Genomic DNA, 11769 nt, shown 5'->3' with positions numbered 1-11769 from the left:
CGTAGAATTAATATATATAGTATTTACAGCAATATGGAAACGGCCTTTCATACAGAAAATTTGAATTCCAAATAAATTTATTGTAACATAGTAATTGAATGTCAATTAACATTTACAAAACAGCTGATTTTTATAATGATAAACTCAAAATGAACTGTTGAAAAAACAAGTTGGCATCGCCATTCACATTTCTGTGCAGTTAGCAGCTTGGTCACCTGTTGAACACCTGTTATTAGTTTGTCTTCTTCTTTGGTCGCGTACGGGTGTGTCGCGGCCGTCGATTTAAATTGCGTCGGCGGCATTGTTTATAAAATCAGTTCACCGAACAGCGTTCGCGCGATTGTGTTTGTGTTAAAGTTCTTCTGCGCGTTGTTTATATGTAAGTTTTGAAATGCCGCTAAGTAATAGCTAATGCATATTGAGAACAACGGAAAAGAGCAAAAATATAAGAAAACAGAAAATACAAATTTTTTTTGTTAAGTAAAAGAAGTTAGCAAGTCGAAGAGTTCTGTGGCGACGAACGCGGCAAACAGCAACAGCAGCAGCAGCACAGCAGGCGGTGGCGTAGGCTGTAAAAATAGTTGTCTGTCTGGTTTTTGTCTTTGTTTGTGCATGAGGCTGCGTATCCGTTTGCATGCGTGTGTGTGTGTGAGTGTGAGTGTGCAGCAACAATTTAATTGTGAACTAAAACAGTTCAATTACAAGCAATTACAAATATGTAATTTACTTTGAATTGCATTTGCGCCTGGGGCGGTAATTAAATATTTCAGTTGCCAACGCAATTGGCATTAAATAAACAAATAGTCAAAAGATAGGCAAATACAAATATAAACACATACAACACACAAAAGGCAATCGCAACAATTACAAAATATATTTGGGGAAGGGGAACATTTGAGTGGGGGGCTCAGCTTGGGAGCATAAATGGCGTAATCATAATCTTTTTGCCCTCTTTCTAATGATTCAATTAAAAGCGCAAATTGCAGGCCAGAAATTCAATTTAGCCAATGTGCGGTTGTCGACGCGTCGCGACGTCGACGTTGACATTGAGGTAGCAGAGGCCAACGCGTCGCTGCCCGTTGCTTTCTGGTTGCTGGTTGCTGCTTGCAGCAATACGTGCGTCGCGTGCCTTTTGTTTTGTTCTTGCTTTGCGCTTTGCCGCGAAACGTCACATAAAAAATGTATTTATTCTTGCTGAATATTTATTCATTTTTATTAATTTGGAAAAAGCAAAAAAAAAAAAAAACAAAAAAAAACAAAAAAAATGTTTCGGAATAAAACCTGTTTTATATGTGAATAAGTGAAAAAATCACAAAGTATAATTGTTTAAGATATTTGCGGTGTGGTTTCTGTGTTTGCATGGCTGTGTATATATATTTAAGTGTGTGTGTGTTTTTGCCCTTCAGTCAAAGTAACGGTTGTTTATTGCAGCGAAAGAAAGAGCTAAACGAACGTAGGGTGAGGCGCAAAGACAGCGAACGAGTGCCGTCACATTTTTTGCTCAGCAAAACAGAAACAACAATTGACGCCGGCATTGGCTTGAAAAAAAAAGAAAACACGTAAAAAAAAAAAAAAAAACGCAACAGCGGCCACATTCCAAGCGACAGCGAGTGGCCCCCAAAGCTCAGGTCAGCCGCCCAGCGGCTCTCTCACTCGCACAGCCGCTGCACCAGCATCAGCATCAGCCTCAGCCTCAGTGGGTAAGTCAACTACATCAACGTCAATTTTCTGCTGCTGCCACGTCTTCTTCTCTTGAGTTGTTCGCTCCTGCCGCCCTTTGGTTTCAGTCTTTCATGTTATTATTTCTGTTTTGCTGTTACGCCTGCCGACGCGTCGGCCGATGTAAAGAGATTTTTGCGTAGAAATTACATATTGTTTCATATCCACATCGTTCCCATGTAATTGATTTCTTACTCTTCATGTTATACCCTGTTCGCATTGCGTGTACCTAGAATGAATTAATTATATGTGAAGGTAAACTGCATTAATATATGTACTATAATGAATATATGAATTCAAATAAGAATAAAAATTTTTTCTCTAAATATGCTTTATTCGAATCTATGCAAAAACTAAAATTTTAAAATATTAACATCAATTTAGCGCTAAAAATAGGGTATCTGTTAGTCGTAAATCTTCCGCTAACCCATTGTAGCTTTTTCCCGTTCGTTGTTTATGGGTCTTCTTCTCCTATTTGCCGCTAAAGTAGCGAATCTACCAATAGGATGCCAGTTTCAGATCATCAAAGAAACAGCAACAAAAAAAAAACATATTCCACCCAACTGACTTAATTATGTTAATTAAGAATCGCTATTGCCTCTAATGTAATGTGCAGAGAGTGTTTTGTGAGGTAAATAGGCTTTGGGGTTATGGGACTTTTGGGGGTACGTGAATTGGCAGCAAATTCTTGTTGTTGTTAAGGTAATTTGCACATCAGGTGCGAATGGAATATGAAGTGAATGAATAAAAAAAAAAAAAAACTGGGTGAATTTCAAGACTAAAATAAATTGATTTCACGCTTGTGTCATATGACACAAATCGAACTTCTGCAATTTATGTCTGGATTAAAATTAAAAATAGACACAATTAAATGCAACAAAGTTGTTTGCATTTATTTATTTCTGGAAGAAGCCAAAATATAATAATTAAAAAAAATATATATATATATATATATATATATATATATATATATATCTATATATATAAAAGAAAGTTGTGTAAAAGTGAAGACTGCTTATAACTTGATTTGGGCTGAACCAATTTTCATGGTTTTTGATTTGTTGGATTTGTCTCCGCAACGAGTTTAGTATAGGGTCTTAAAAATACTGAAAAAATTTGCCGAATACTTGAAAAACGCGGTTTTTTCCCCAAATGTTCAAATTTTTTTTATACCCAGTAGGCTTGGTAACAGTGACAGTTTTGACAATAGTGTAGAAGTAAATAAACAAATGTAGTCAGTCAGTCTACGGTCTCCTGACCTCGAGCAGACCTGACTATTCAAAAAAAAAAAAAAAAAAAAAAAAAAAAAAAAAAATTTTCAAATCAAAAGGAAAAATATTTCAAATCAAAAATCTGCAAAAAATCAAAAGATTAAAACCTGACTGTTCAAAAAATAAATAAAAAAATTAAAAGTTCGAAATTAAAAAAAAAAAAGGTAATTATTAAAAAGTGTATTTTTGGCTTTTTATATTTTCGGACTTTTAAACTTTATAAATATTTCAAATCAAAAATCTGCAAAAATTAAAAAAAAAATCAAAAGATTAAAACCTAACAATCAAAAATAAATAAAAAATTCAAAATTCAAAATTCGAAATTAAAAAAAAAAAAGTTAATTATTAAAAATTGTATTTTTGGACTTTTACAAAAGCTAAATATCTCGAAAGTTCAGGTATTTGTTTGTCTCAAACATAAATTTGTGTAAATTATTTATATTTATATTTCTCGATTGTTTTATATGGTTTTGTGCGAGGGCAGTATTACTATTAATAAAAATGCCGCGTCCTAGAAGATCTAATCTTTCCCGGCGGACCCATAATGCAATTAGGCAACGGAATAGCGCGAGTCAATTATCTGACGAAGAGCGAGAAATCGCCCGAGAAAGGCTCCGCGTTAGTACCCAGGGAAGAAGGGCCTTAATTCGTGCTTCTCAAAGAGAGGCAGCCCGTGAAATGGCAATAAGAAATGGTTCAAGGATTGATTTGAATCGAGCAGCGTTTCGATATGATTGCACCATTGATTACAGCTTGAATCGTTTAGTTTGCATTGGTCCAATGGACGTTGTTTGCTAGCATTGTGGCGCATTGAAGTTTGCTGGTGAAACGCCCGGTTTGTGCTGCCTTAGTGGTAAAGTGACATTGCCATTAGCGGTCACCATAGCCATTGCGTTCCCTGCTTTATGGCGAAACACTAGAATCACGACATTTTCTAGCGAACACTCAAAAATACAATGCCTGTTTCCAAATGACATAATTTGGGGCGGAAAATATTGGAGACGGATATTTAAGGTAATTTACGTTAAAAATTTTATTTTCTATGACTGCCAAAAAAAAATTTTGAATAATGTAGTTTGTTAGATTTCTGTAAATAGTGTTTGTAAATATAACTATAACTATGGCTTTGAATTTAAAGATTCAAGGCCAGATTTGCCATCGCATTGGATCATTGCAACCTATTGAAGATGCACAGCAAAAATTCTTGCAAATATACTTCATGGGCAATATGGAAGAACAACTTGACCGGCGTCAAGAAATGAACACAGCTATGAAAAGAGCAATTCTCCATGATTTGCATGCTTAGAAATTTAAACCAACCAAAACTGTGCAATGGAACGCGTTTGGTGATAAGAAAACTGATGAGCAATGTGATTCACGCGTTGATACTCAAAGGAAAATTTAAAGATGAGGAAGTTCTTATTCCTAGGATTCCGATGAGCTCAACAGATATGCCCTTTGAATTTAAACGAATTCAATTCCCGCTTCGTCTTGCCTTCGCCATGACGATCAACAAGTCACAGGGCCAATCTTTGACTATTTGTGGCCTCAATCTAGAAAATGCGTGTTTTTCTCATGGTCAATTGTACGTGGCATGCTCACGTGTTGGCAAACGATCCGCATTATTTGTTCTTGCACCCGACCAAAAAACGAAGAATGTCGTTTACAACAAGGTGCTTGAATGAAAATCCGCTTAATAAATTTATCAGTGTATCCCAGCCTGAACAACATAGCTTTCAACAATTTTTTACCTAGAAATAATATAGAGGGCAATGCAACGTTTGCCGGGCCAGCTAGTATATATATATATTGAGAGATCCTTCCATATATATGTGTATAAATGTATATACATATATGTATATGTATATGTATATGTATATGTATGTATATGTACATGTAAGTGTGTAAAAGATATTTTTTATTGCTGTGATTGTTAATTCTGAAATCACTTCGTAATTGAACCAAGGCCTTTTTTTTATTTTTCAATTTAAGCGCTCAGTTAATTAATTTTTATTTTTATTTCTGATGATCTTTTAATAATCAACGAAAAAAATTTGAGAGAGAGAGAGAGAGAGAGAGAGAGCAAGATGAAGAGAGTGATAGGAAAAGAGAGAGTATGATCTATGGCATTGAACTTCGTTACTCTGTTGACCTTTCAATCATTTCGTAAGTTTATTGCTGCCATAATGATGAGAGACAAACACATATAATAATATTATTTTCAAATTGTATGGACACAATGTAATGTAATAAAACTGAAACGTACAAAAATTGATCGACGGACCGAAGATTATTGCTTAGAGCTCAAAATTAGAATTAGAATGAACAATAGGATTAAATGCCTTCATGTAATCTACATATATATATATGTAGATGAGATTATTGGTTGAAAATTTAGTTTATTTAGTATATTTTGCTTCAACGCAAACTTAATTCCTAATTAATTTCACTTAGCGCAAGACGCCAAGGCACGAGCTGTTTCATTAATAAATATTTATTGTTTAACTATATTTTTAACACTAAACACTTATTGTCCCCTCGCAATTATCTCCTCTGCTGCCCTTATCTATAGTTTATGTAGCCATTAGATCGAAACATTCAGTTATAAAAGCACTAAATCCTCTATTTTTGTAAAATTTATTGCGAAACTACAATAGATGCATATCTCGTACTCTTACCCTACAGCCACCTCACTAGGTTCAGCCTCGTTCACTGGAGAATTTCGTAATTTTCCAAATCACAACAAACAATGGGAAAAATGCGAACGGCGTGAAACAGAGGAAAAAAAGCAAAAAAGACAAGAAAAGACCAAAACAGACGGCGGCGGCGGCGGCTTTTTGGGAAACGCCTTCTTAACAATAGAAAATCTCTGAAAGTCGTCGACGGAACTGCGTCCAAATGGCGTGCTGCACAGTTGGTGTTGTTGTTGTTTGCGTCGTTGTGTTGGTGCTTGCCGGAAGATATTTTAGACTGGCTTGCAGCGACGCTGGCTTTTGTATATACACAATCATGGCGAGGTTAGCAGGGGTCGAGAGAACTGGACAGTGGTTCCGAACGTGCCTCCGTGTTTGGACAGAAACAAGTTTTATAGTTTTTACGCTGACGCTGACGCTGACCAGCCAGTCAGTACATCGAGTTCCGCACAGCTGTTGTTGTAGTTCTTTGCCGGGACGGGCCTAAGCTGCGCCCAGCTAAAAACCAGTCCAGTTTAAGATCCAGTCCCACACACCCAGCCAATACTCCAGTACATTTAATGCCCTGGCCCCTACTGTAGTTTTGAACTAGTTGCGGTGTATCAAATCAAGTCTGACCACGAAACGACCCTAGCAGACAATCGCCCCACCCCCTCTGCACAGCTTGTCGCACTTTTCGGGGCTACTTTTGCACAGTTTGGAAATTAACTGGTTGTTTTGCTTGTCAGCTGCTGCTGCTGCTGCTGCGGCTGGGGCTTGTGCATGTGGAGTCTTTGCTGTCTGAACTGCTCCATCCCAGCACCTCGTCCACCTTAGCCGCCATTCATTTTGTGTTGTTCGATGGCGCCGCGCAGACAACTTTATGTTACAGGCCGAAAATGCGCTCAAAAGTTTTCGGCTGCCCCGTCTGGGATTGCCTCAAAGTTCTGGCCCAAGCCGGGCGGCTACGCTGGATTACATTTGGCCGCCAGAAGCCACCCAGTCAGTCTGCCACCGAGGCAGCCAGACAGCCAGTCAGCCAGCCAACCAGCCAGGGAGCATGTCTACCACTTAGCCACGGCAGGAAGAAAGCGAGGAAGGAAGTTGATTTTGTACAACTTAACGCTTTTCTTTGCGCCAGGCGTGTGTCTGGCCCCTTGCCCCAAAATGAAAATGCGCCAGCAAACGGGTACAAGAAAAATAGATTTAGAGCGAGGCTAACTGCTTGAATTGAAAAGCGATTTTGTCTTTGGATAGTTGCTGAAATATCCATAATATTATAAATAGGTTTTCCCTTGGAAGTACACAAAAAGGCGAGGTTGTGTTTTTGTTTATATAATTAGCAGCCTTTTAATAGGATTATTGTAGACCTGAATTGCATTCAGAGCTTAAAGTAAACTCAAAGGCTTTAATAAAATAGACTTGTGTACCGAATTGCAAGCCTATTAAGTTCCGGCCACAAATTACTTTGCTGAAAACTGTATTGAAATTAATATATGACTTTATGAATTACTCGATAAATCAAGGGGCTCGCATGCCAAGGAGTATGCTTTTACAATCATTTCTGGATTATTCATTGTCAATTTGCATTGTAGATGAATTTAAAATGCGCATATACAATTATAGTAATTAATATCCTTTAAATAAGTGTCTGTGAATATATATGTAAATGCGATTTGCATTGAACAGGTGCACTATTTTCTGTTTGCCTCATCTATCAATTAAAAGCACTCACGGCACACACAGCACATCTAAACTCTCGACACAAGCTACAGAGATATTCACTTTTGTGTGTGGCTATTTTTTGTGGGTGTCCACAATTTTGCAATTGTTTTAAAAGATATTTACCATGCAGTGCAATCCGCCTGGATCCACTGTTTAATGGCCAAATGTGAGTCCGAGTGGTGTGGGAGTAGGTGGACGAGAGGTGTGCGGCGCAAATGGCCGCCAGTGCATCAGCTGCTCTGCTGCACTAAATTTTTAATCAAGCGTCTAGCAGCCCGTATCTGTATCCGTATCCAGCAAGCAGCTCCCAGCAGCTGTGAATCCGTCCATGGAGTCTTTGTTGCCGCTGCCGCTGCTGCTGCTGCTGCGAGCGCAAAAAAATGCAATCAACGTCAAATGCGCTTCGAAACTTTGCGCAAAATAATAGAAAAGCCATTAATTTCACTTCTCGTCGAAGAAGATGCATGAAGAAAGACGCAACGTGGGCGCACAGCTGCAGGAGCAGCGCGTTGTCTTCTTGAAAGGACCCAGCCAGGGCACACGGTCAGCACAAGGGAGAGCGGGTGCCCAAGTAATTTTTAATTATGCGCATAACGTGCGGAAAGCTTGGTGCCAACAATAATAATGTGATTATTGGCATCACACTCTTCTCGAAAAGGCAATGCCAATTATCATTATGCAAGTTTTCCAAAGGACGCTGCATTCAAGTTGTATAAAGTAAAAAAAAAAAAAAAAAAAAATAAAAAAAAAAATAAATAAATAAAAAAAAAAAAATAAATAAATAAAAAATAAAATAAAATAAATAGTAACATTGTAGTGCAATGGCAAGTACCAGTAGTTGGAGGGAGGGCTATTTAAAATCGAATATAACATACCCAGTACACAATTGTGGAATTTAAAGTTTAGCTACTACAAGCTAAATCTGTTATAATATATATTTTAGTTAAATGCGTTAAGTAACTATAATTTTAGTTATGCTTCGCATAAAACTAATATTGAAGTATAAAAATGCATAATATTTTGTAATTCTCTAAAGTTTTCAAAGTGAAGCTTAGATAGTATTTTGAGTACATATTTGCAACTACATACTATTTGCATATTGAAGCTTAGCTAATGAAACTATCTATAATGAATTGAAAGTTTTGCTTCGAAAATGTTTCAGCTTTAACTAATCCTCTTTTAGCTTGTGCGCTTTCGTAAATTTTTTTTGTATATAAAAATGTCGAATTTGTTTTTCGTTGGCTACTCACAATAAAATTTTTCACTAGAGTAAAGGGCAAGTGCAAAACGCTCCATTATCATCGTGCTTATGACCGAAAATTGCAAAAGTTCGTTGGCGTCCTAAAACCACTTTTCATTAGTAACAACCGCTAATTTCACTTAGTGGTATGCCAACATGTCGCATCAGTAGGGAGCCACACGTCCCATCCATATGGGAACAACAAGTTTTTAACTTAATTTTCTGTTGACAATTTCAAAAGCCACAAAGCTACAAACATATTCAAGTAAATATGCCCTAACAAAATGCAAATACTATTACCTGTGCAACGTGCTATAATCCTAGCTTTCTAATGATTCCAGTCATAAATTGAATGCTGTGGCAACTAGTGCATTGTCTGTAAGTGAGAATGGAATATAATAACAGTATTATGCTGAGCTTGGATTCAAGTCTGCTAACATTATTACAAAGTTTGAATAGCTCGTTTTCTGCAAGTGTATTAGCTTATGGGATACTACGCATAGCCGCTTGGCTTGGCGATTTGTTTTACATTTATGAGTGACAGCGGGTGCGCGGGTAAACCGAAGTTGGATTGGGCTTGGCTAAATGACCCCTGGCCGCTAGCCACTGGTAACTGACCGCTGGCTTCTGTTGAAAAGTTGAAAAGTTTAGTCGGCGAGCAGCAGTAATGCAATAAACAACTTTTTTCACATTTTCAAATTGTTGTTTAACTGCATTAAACTTGTCAAATGAAGTTGCTTTTGAAGTTAGATTGCTTGCAACAAGGCTGTGACATGGCCAGGGTACGAACAATACGCCTAGGGCGTACCTCTGTTTCTCTCTCTTTCCCTTCATGGCCGAGCATCTGCAGATAAGGCAAACACTCTGTGAAGTTTCCTTGGTAAATACTAAAAAAATTGTGTTTATACATAATTGCACGCCGGTGGCACACCTAAACCCGACCAGGTGTGGGGGCTAGTTAATGTTTAGAAAGTAATTTCAGAGGGTTTGAAAAGTTGGAGGCAAAGAACAGGAAAATGTTAGCTAAATGATGTGCTAATGAATATTGATTGTTTTAGGCTATAAATAAATGAAAACACTAATTCTGAAACTTTTAGTCAGTGTGAAAAGTTTTAGAAGTTTGTGAATATTGAACGAGCTATATACAAACAACAGAAAAAGTTTTTGTCCGTTAAATTATGAATGGTAAAATGAGTTGGTTTATAAAACAAGCTTTTATTAAAATAAATAAATAAATTGGCATCAAAGTTGGTCGACAGTTAAAACTGTTCACTTTTGGCAACAATGTAAAAGCTTTAGCGTTTTGCCAATTATTTTAAACCATTTTATAATCGCTTAAAGCTCGTCAGAGTAGATCATGCAGCTGAAGCTTGCAGATGAAGAAATATAATCACAGTCTGTGCCACTAACCCACTTTCTGCTGCAACGTTTGTAAGATATCAGTGGCTAAGCTGCTACGGATCACGCCAAGTAATTGGGTCGACAGCGGCAAGTCAGAAATTACGTAATATCTACAACACTTCATGAACAGCTGGCACACGTACTCGATGCATTGTACGCCAATCTCATTTTAATATCCTCTATACAACGGTCCTTTAAATGTATATAGAGGTGCTAAATTTTTGGGTATTTTCAAATAGTTTATCGACTGATTTTCAAATCGTCACCGCGAGTGTTTTTAATTCGAAGCTTTAAGCTCAGAAATTGTAGACCAACTCTTAGATTGTAGTATAACTATACCTCAAAAACGTTTACGCTACCGCCATCATGACGGCATCGTAATTTAGACCGTGGCGCCGGTGCCTAACAAAGCAATTAGAACCGTGGATATACCAACACCAACACCAACAACACTCACAACAGCAACACCAAGTTTGTTAAGTAAACGCCGTTGCGCTCGGGACGTTCCCCCGGGGCAGCATATTCATTAGGCAAGCGGCACACACACAAGCAGCACTCACACATAGACAGATATATAAACAAGCGAACATAAATGCACGGGGCTTATCCTTCGTGGGCATTTGTTAACTTCTTGTTGTTGCTGCTTTTGCTGCTGTTAGTGTTGCTATTGCTGTTATGCTTGTAACTAACTTATAGGTCACTTGCTCAAGAAATTTCCCAAGTTTTCGCAACAGACATCAACTTATGTCTGTTGTTTTAGTTTTTGCTTTTGAATCTTCCTGCCTGACAGCAGGGCTAGGGTGCGCACTCCAGTCTCAAGTGGAGGCCACTAATGAGGCCGGCGCGTCGGCGTCCTGGCACAATGCGTATAATTAAAAGCGTCCAAGGTGTAAACTAGCAAATTGTTTGATCCTATTCACTCAGCTAACCATTTGCTCAGCTAGAGTGAAGGATAACAGCTTCTCTCCTTTGGCGTGCCCATCACTATTTCACTTCAAAATTTGCCGTGTCCTTCTTTTTATGTTCCTGCCGCTTACTCAGCATAATATTACTAAACTTTTTTTTTGTGCTCAGCACTTTTGGACTTTGTACTTTCCGTTTTTTTTTTCTTCATCTTGACCAGATTTGCTTGACAGGCGTTTCTCAGTCGAGGAGATGCTCTAGTTACCAGTAACCTGATAACAGAAAAACTCTCAAATCCCGGATATTCTTAGCATGTCGACTTTCAAAACGAACTCGGGAGAATTTTCTCAATGAACGTACGTATGTATATACATTTTAAGAAAAATCAAGGCGAGCCAAATGAGAAACCTAAAAGGAAATTAGAGTATGGCTTTAAAGAATTTTCAATAAACTAAACAATTAATGTAAACATTTTTGACTGAATTAAAATCGATTCATATTTATTACTAGTTTTATTAAATTTAAAATGTTTTTAATGTGTAACTAATTATTTATTTTTAAAGAGAAAAACTATTTATACATTTTTAAAAAATGTCAAAACTTATTAATGAAATTTTCTTCTATTTATACTTTTTTTCTTTGTCCCATGAAAAGTAAAGAGGCTAATACTTTAATGACATCATGGTCAAAGCGCTTTCAGACTACAGTTGACTGTTGCAGTTTGGGGTCTAATTAAAAGTTTTATCAGCATACTCAAGTGGACATCAAAGTTGCAAACACCTGAGAGTCAGACACTGAGTCGGACCCCATGCCAGGCTCATTTGCGTAAACTTTCTAT

The 11769-nt window shown here is 37.4% G+C and overlaps 1 protein-coding gene and 1 long non-coding RNA gene across 6 annotated transcripts in view; one reads left to right on the top strand and one right to left on the bottom strand.

The window, feature by feature from the left end:
• The first annotated feature begins 220 nt into the window (after window positions 1-220).
• Cad87A (cadherin 87A) overlaps window positions 221-11769 on the top strand; it is a 56501-nt gene continuing 44952 nt past the window's right edge. For 2 of the 5 annotated variants that reach the window (XM_089475918.1, XM_089475909.1), the window contains exons 1-2: window positions 221-379; window positions 1432-1700. Coding sequence is in view for 2 of the 5 variants with exons in the window: in XM_089475899.1 (XP_089332025.1) it covers window positions 11282-11287 (6 nt within the window). In the remaining 3 variants the exon portion in view is untranslated. Of the gene's footprint in view, window positions 380-1406; window positions 1701-11151; window positions 11288-11769 lie in introns of all 5 variants that reach the window. The other 3 variants (XM_089475899.1, XM_089475905.1, XM_089475916.1) reach the window with 3 other exon arrangements.
• LOC149270347 (uncharacterized) lies at window positions 2959-4801 on the bottom strand. The gene is made up of 2 exons (XR_016271394.1): window positions 4742-4801; window positions 2959-4666 (listed from the first exon to the last, which is right to left on the bottom strand). It is a non-coding gene; the product is annotated as an uncharacterized LOC149270347 (long non-coding RNA).

Source organism: Drosophila arizonae, chromosome 2 (genome assembly GCF_054131065.1).
Source record: "Drosophila arizonae isolate 15081-1271.41 chromosome 2, UAZ_ARI_1.0, whole genome shotgun sequence".
NCBI lineage: Eukaryota > Metazoa > Arthropoda > Insecta > Diptera > Drosophilidae > Drosophila > Drosophila arizonae.
Note: the sequence above shows the minus strand (reverse complement) of the source record. Positions and strands in the feature narration are given on the sequence as shown.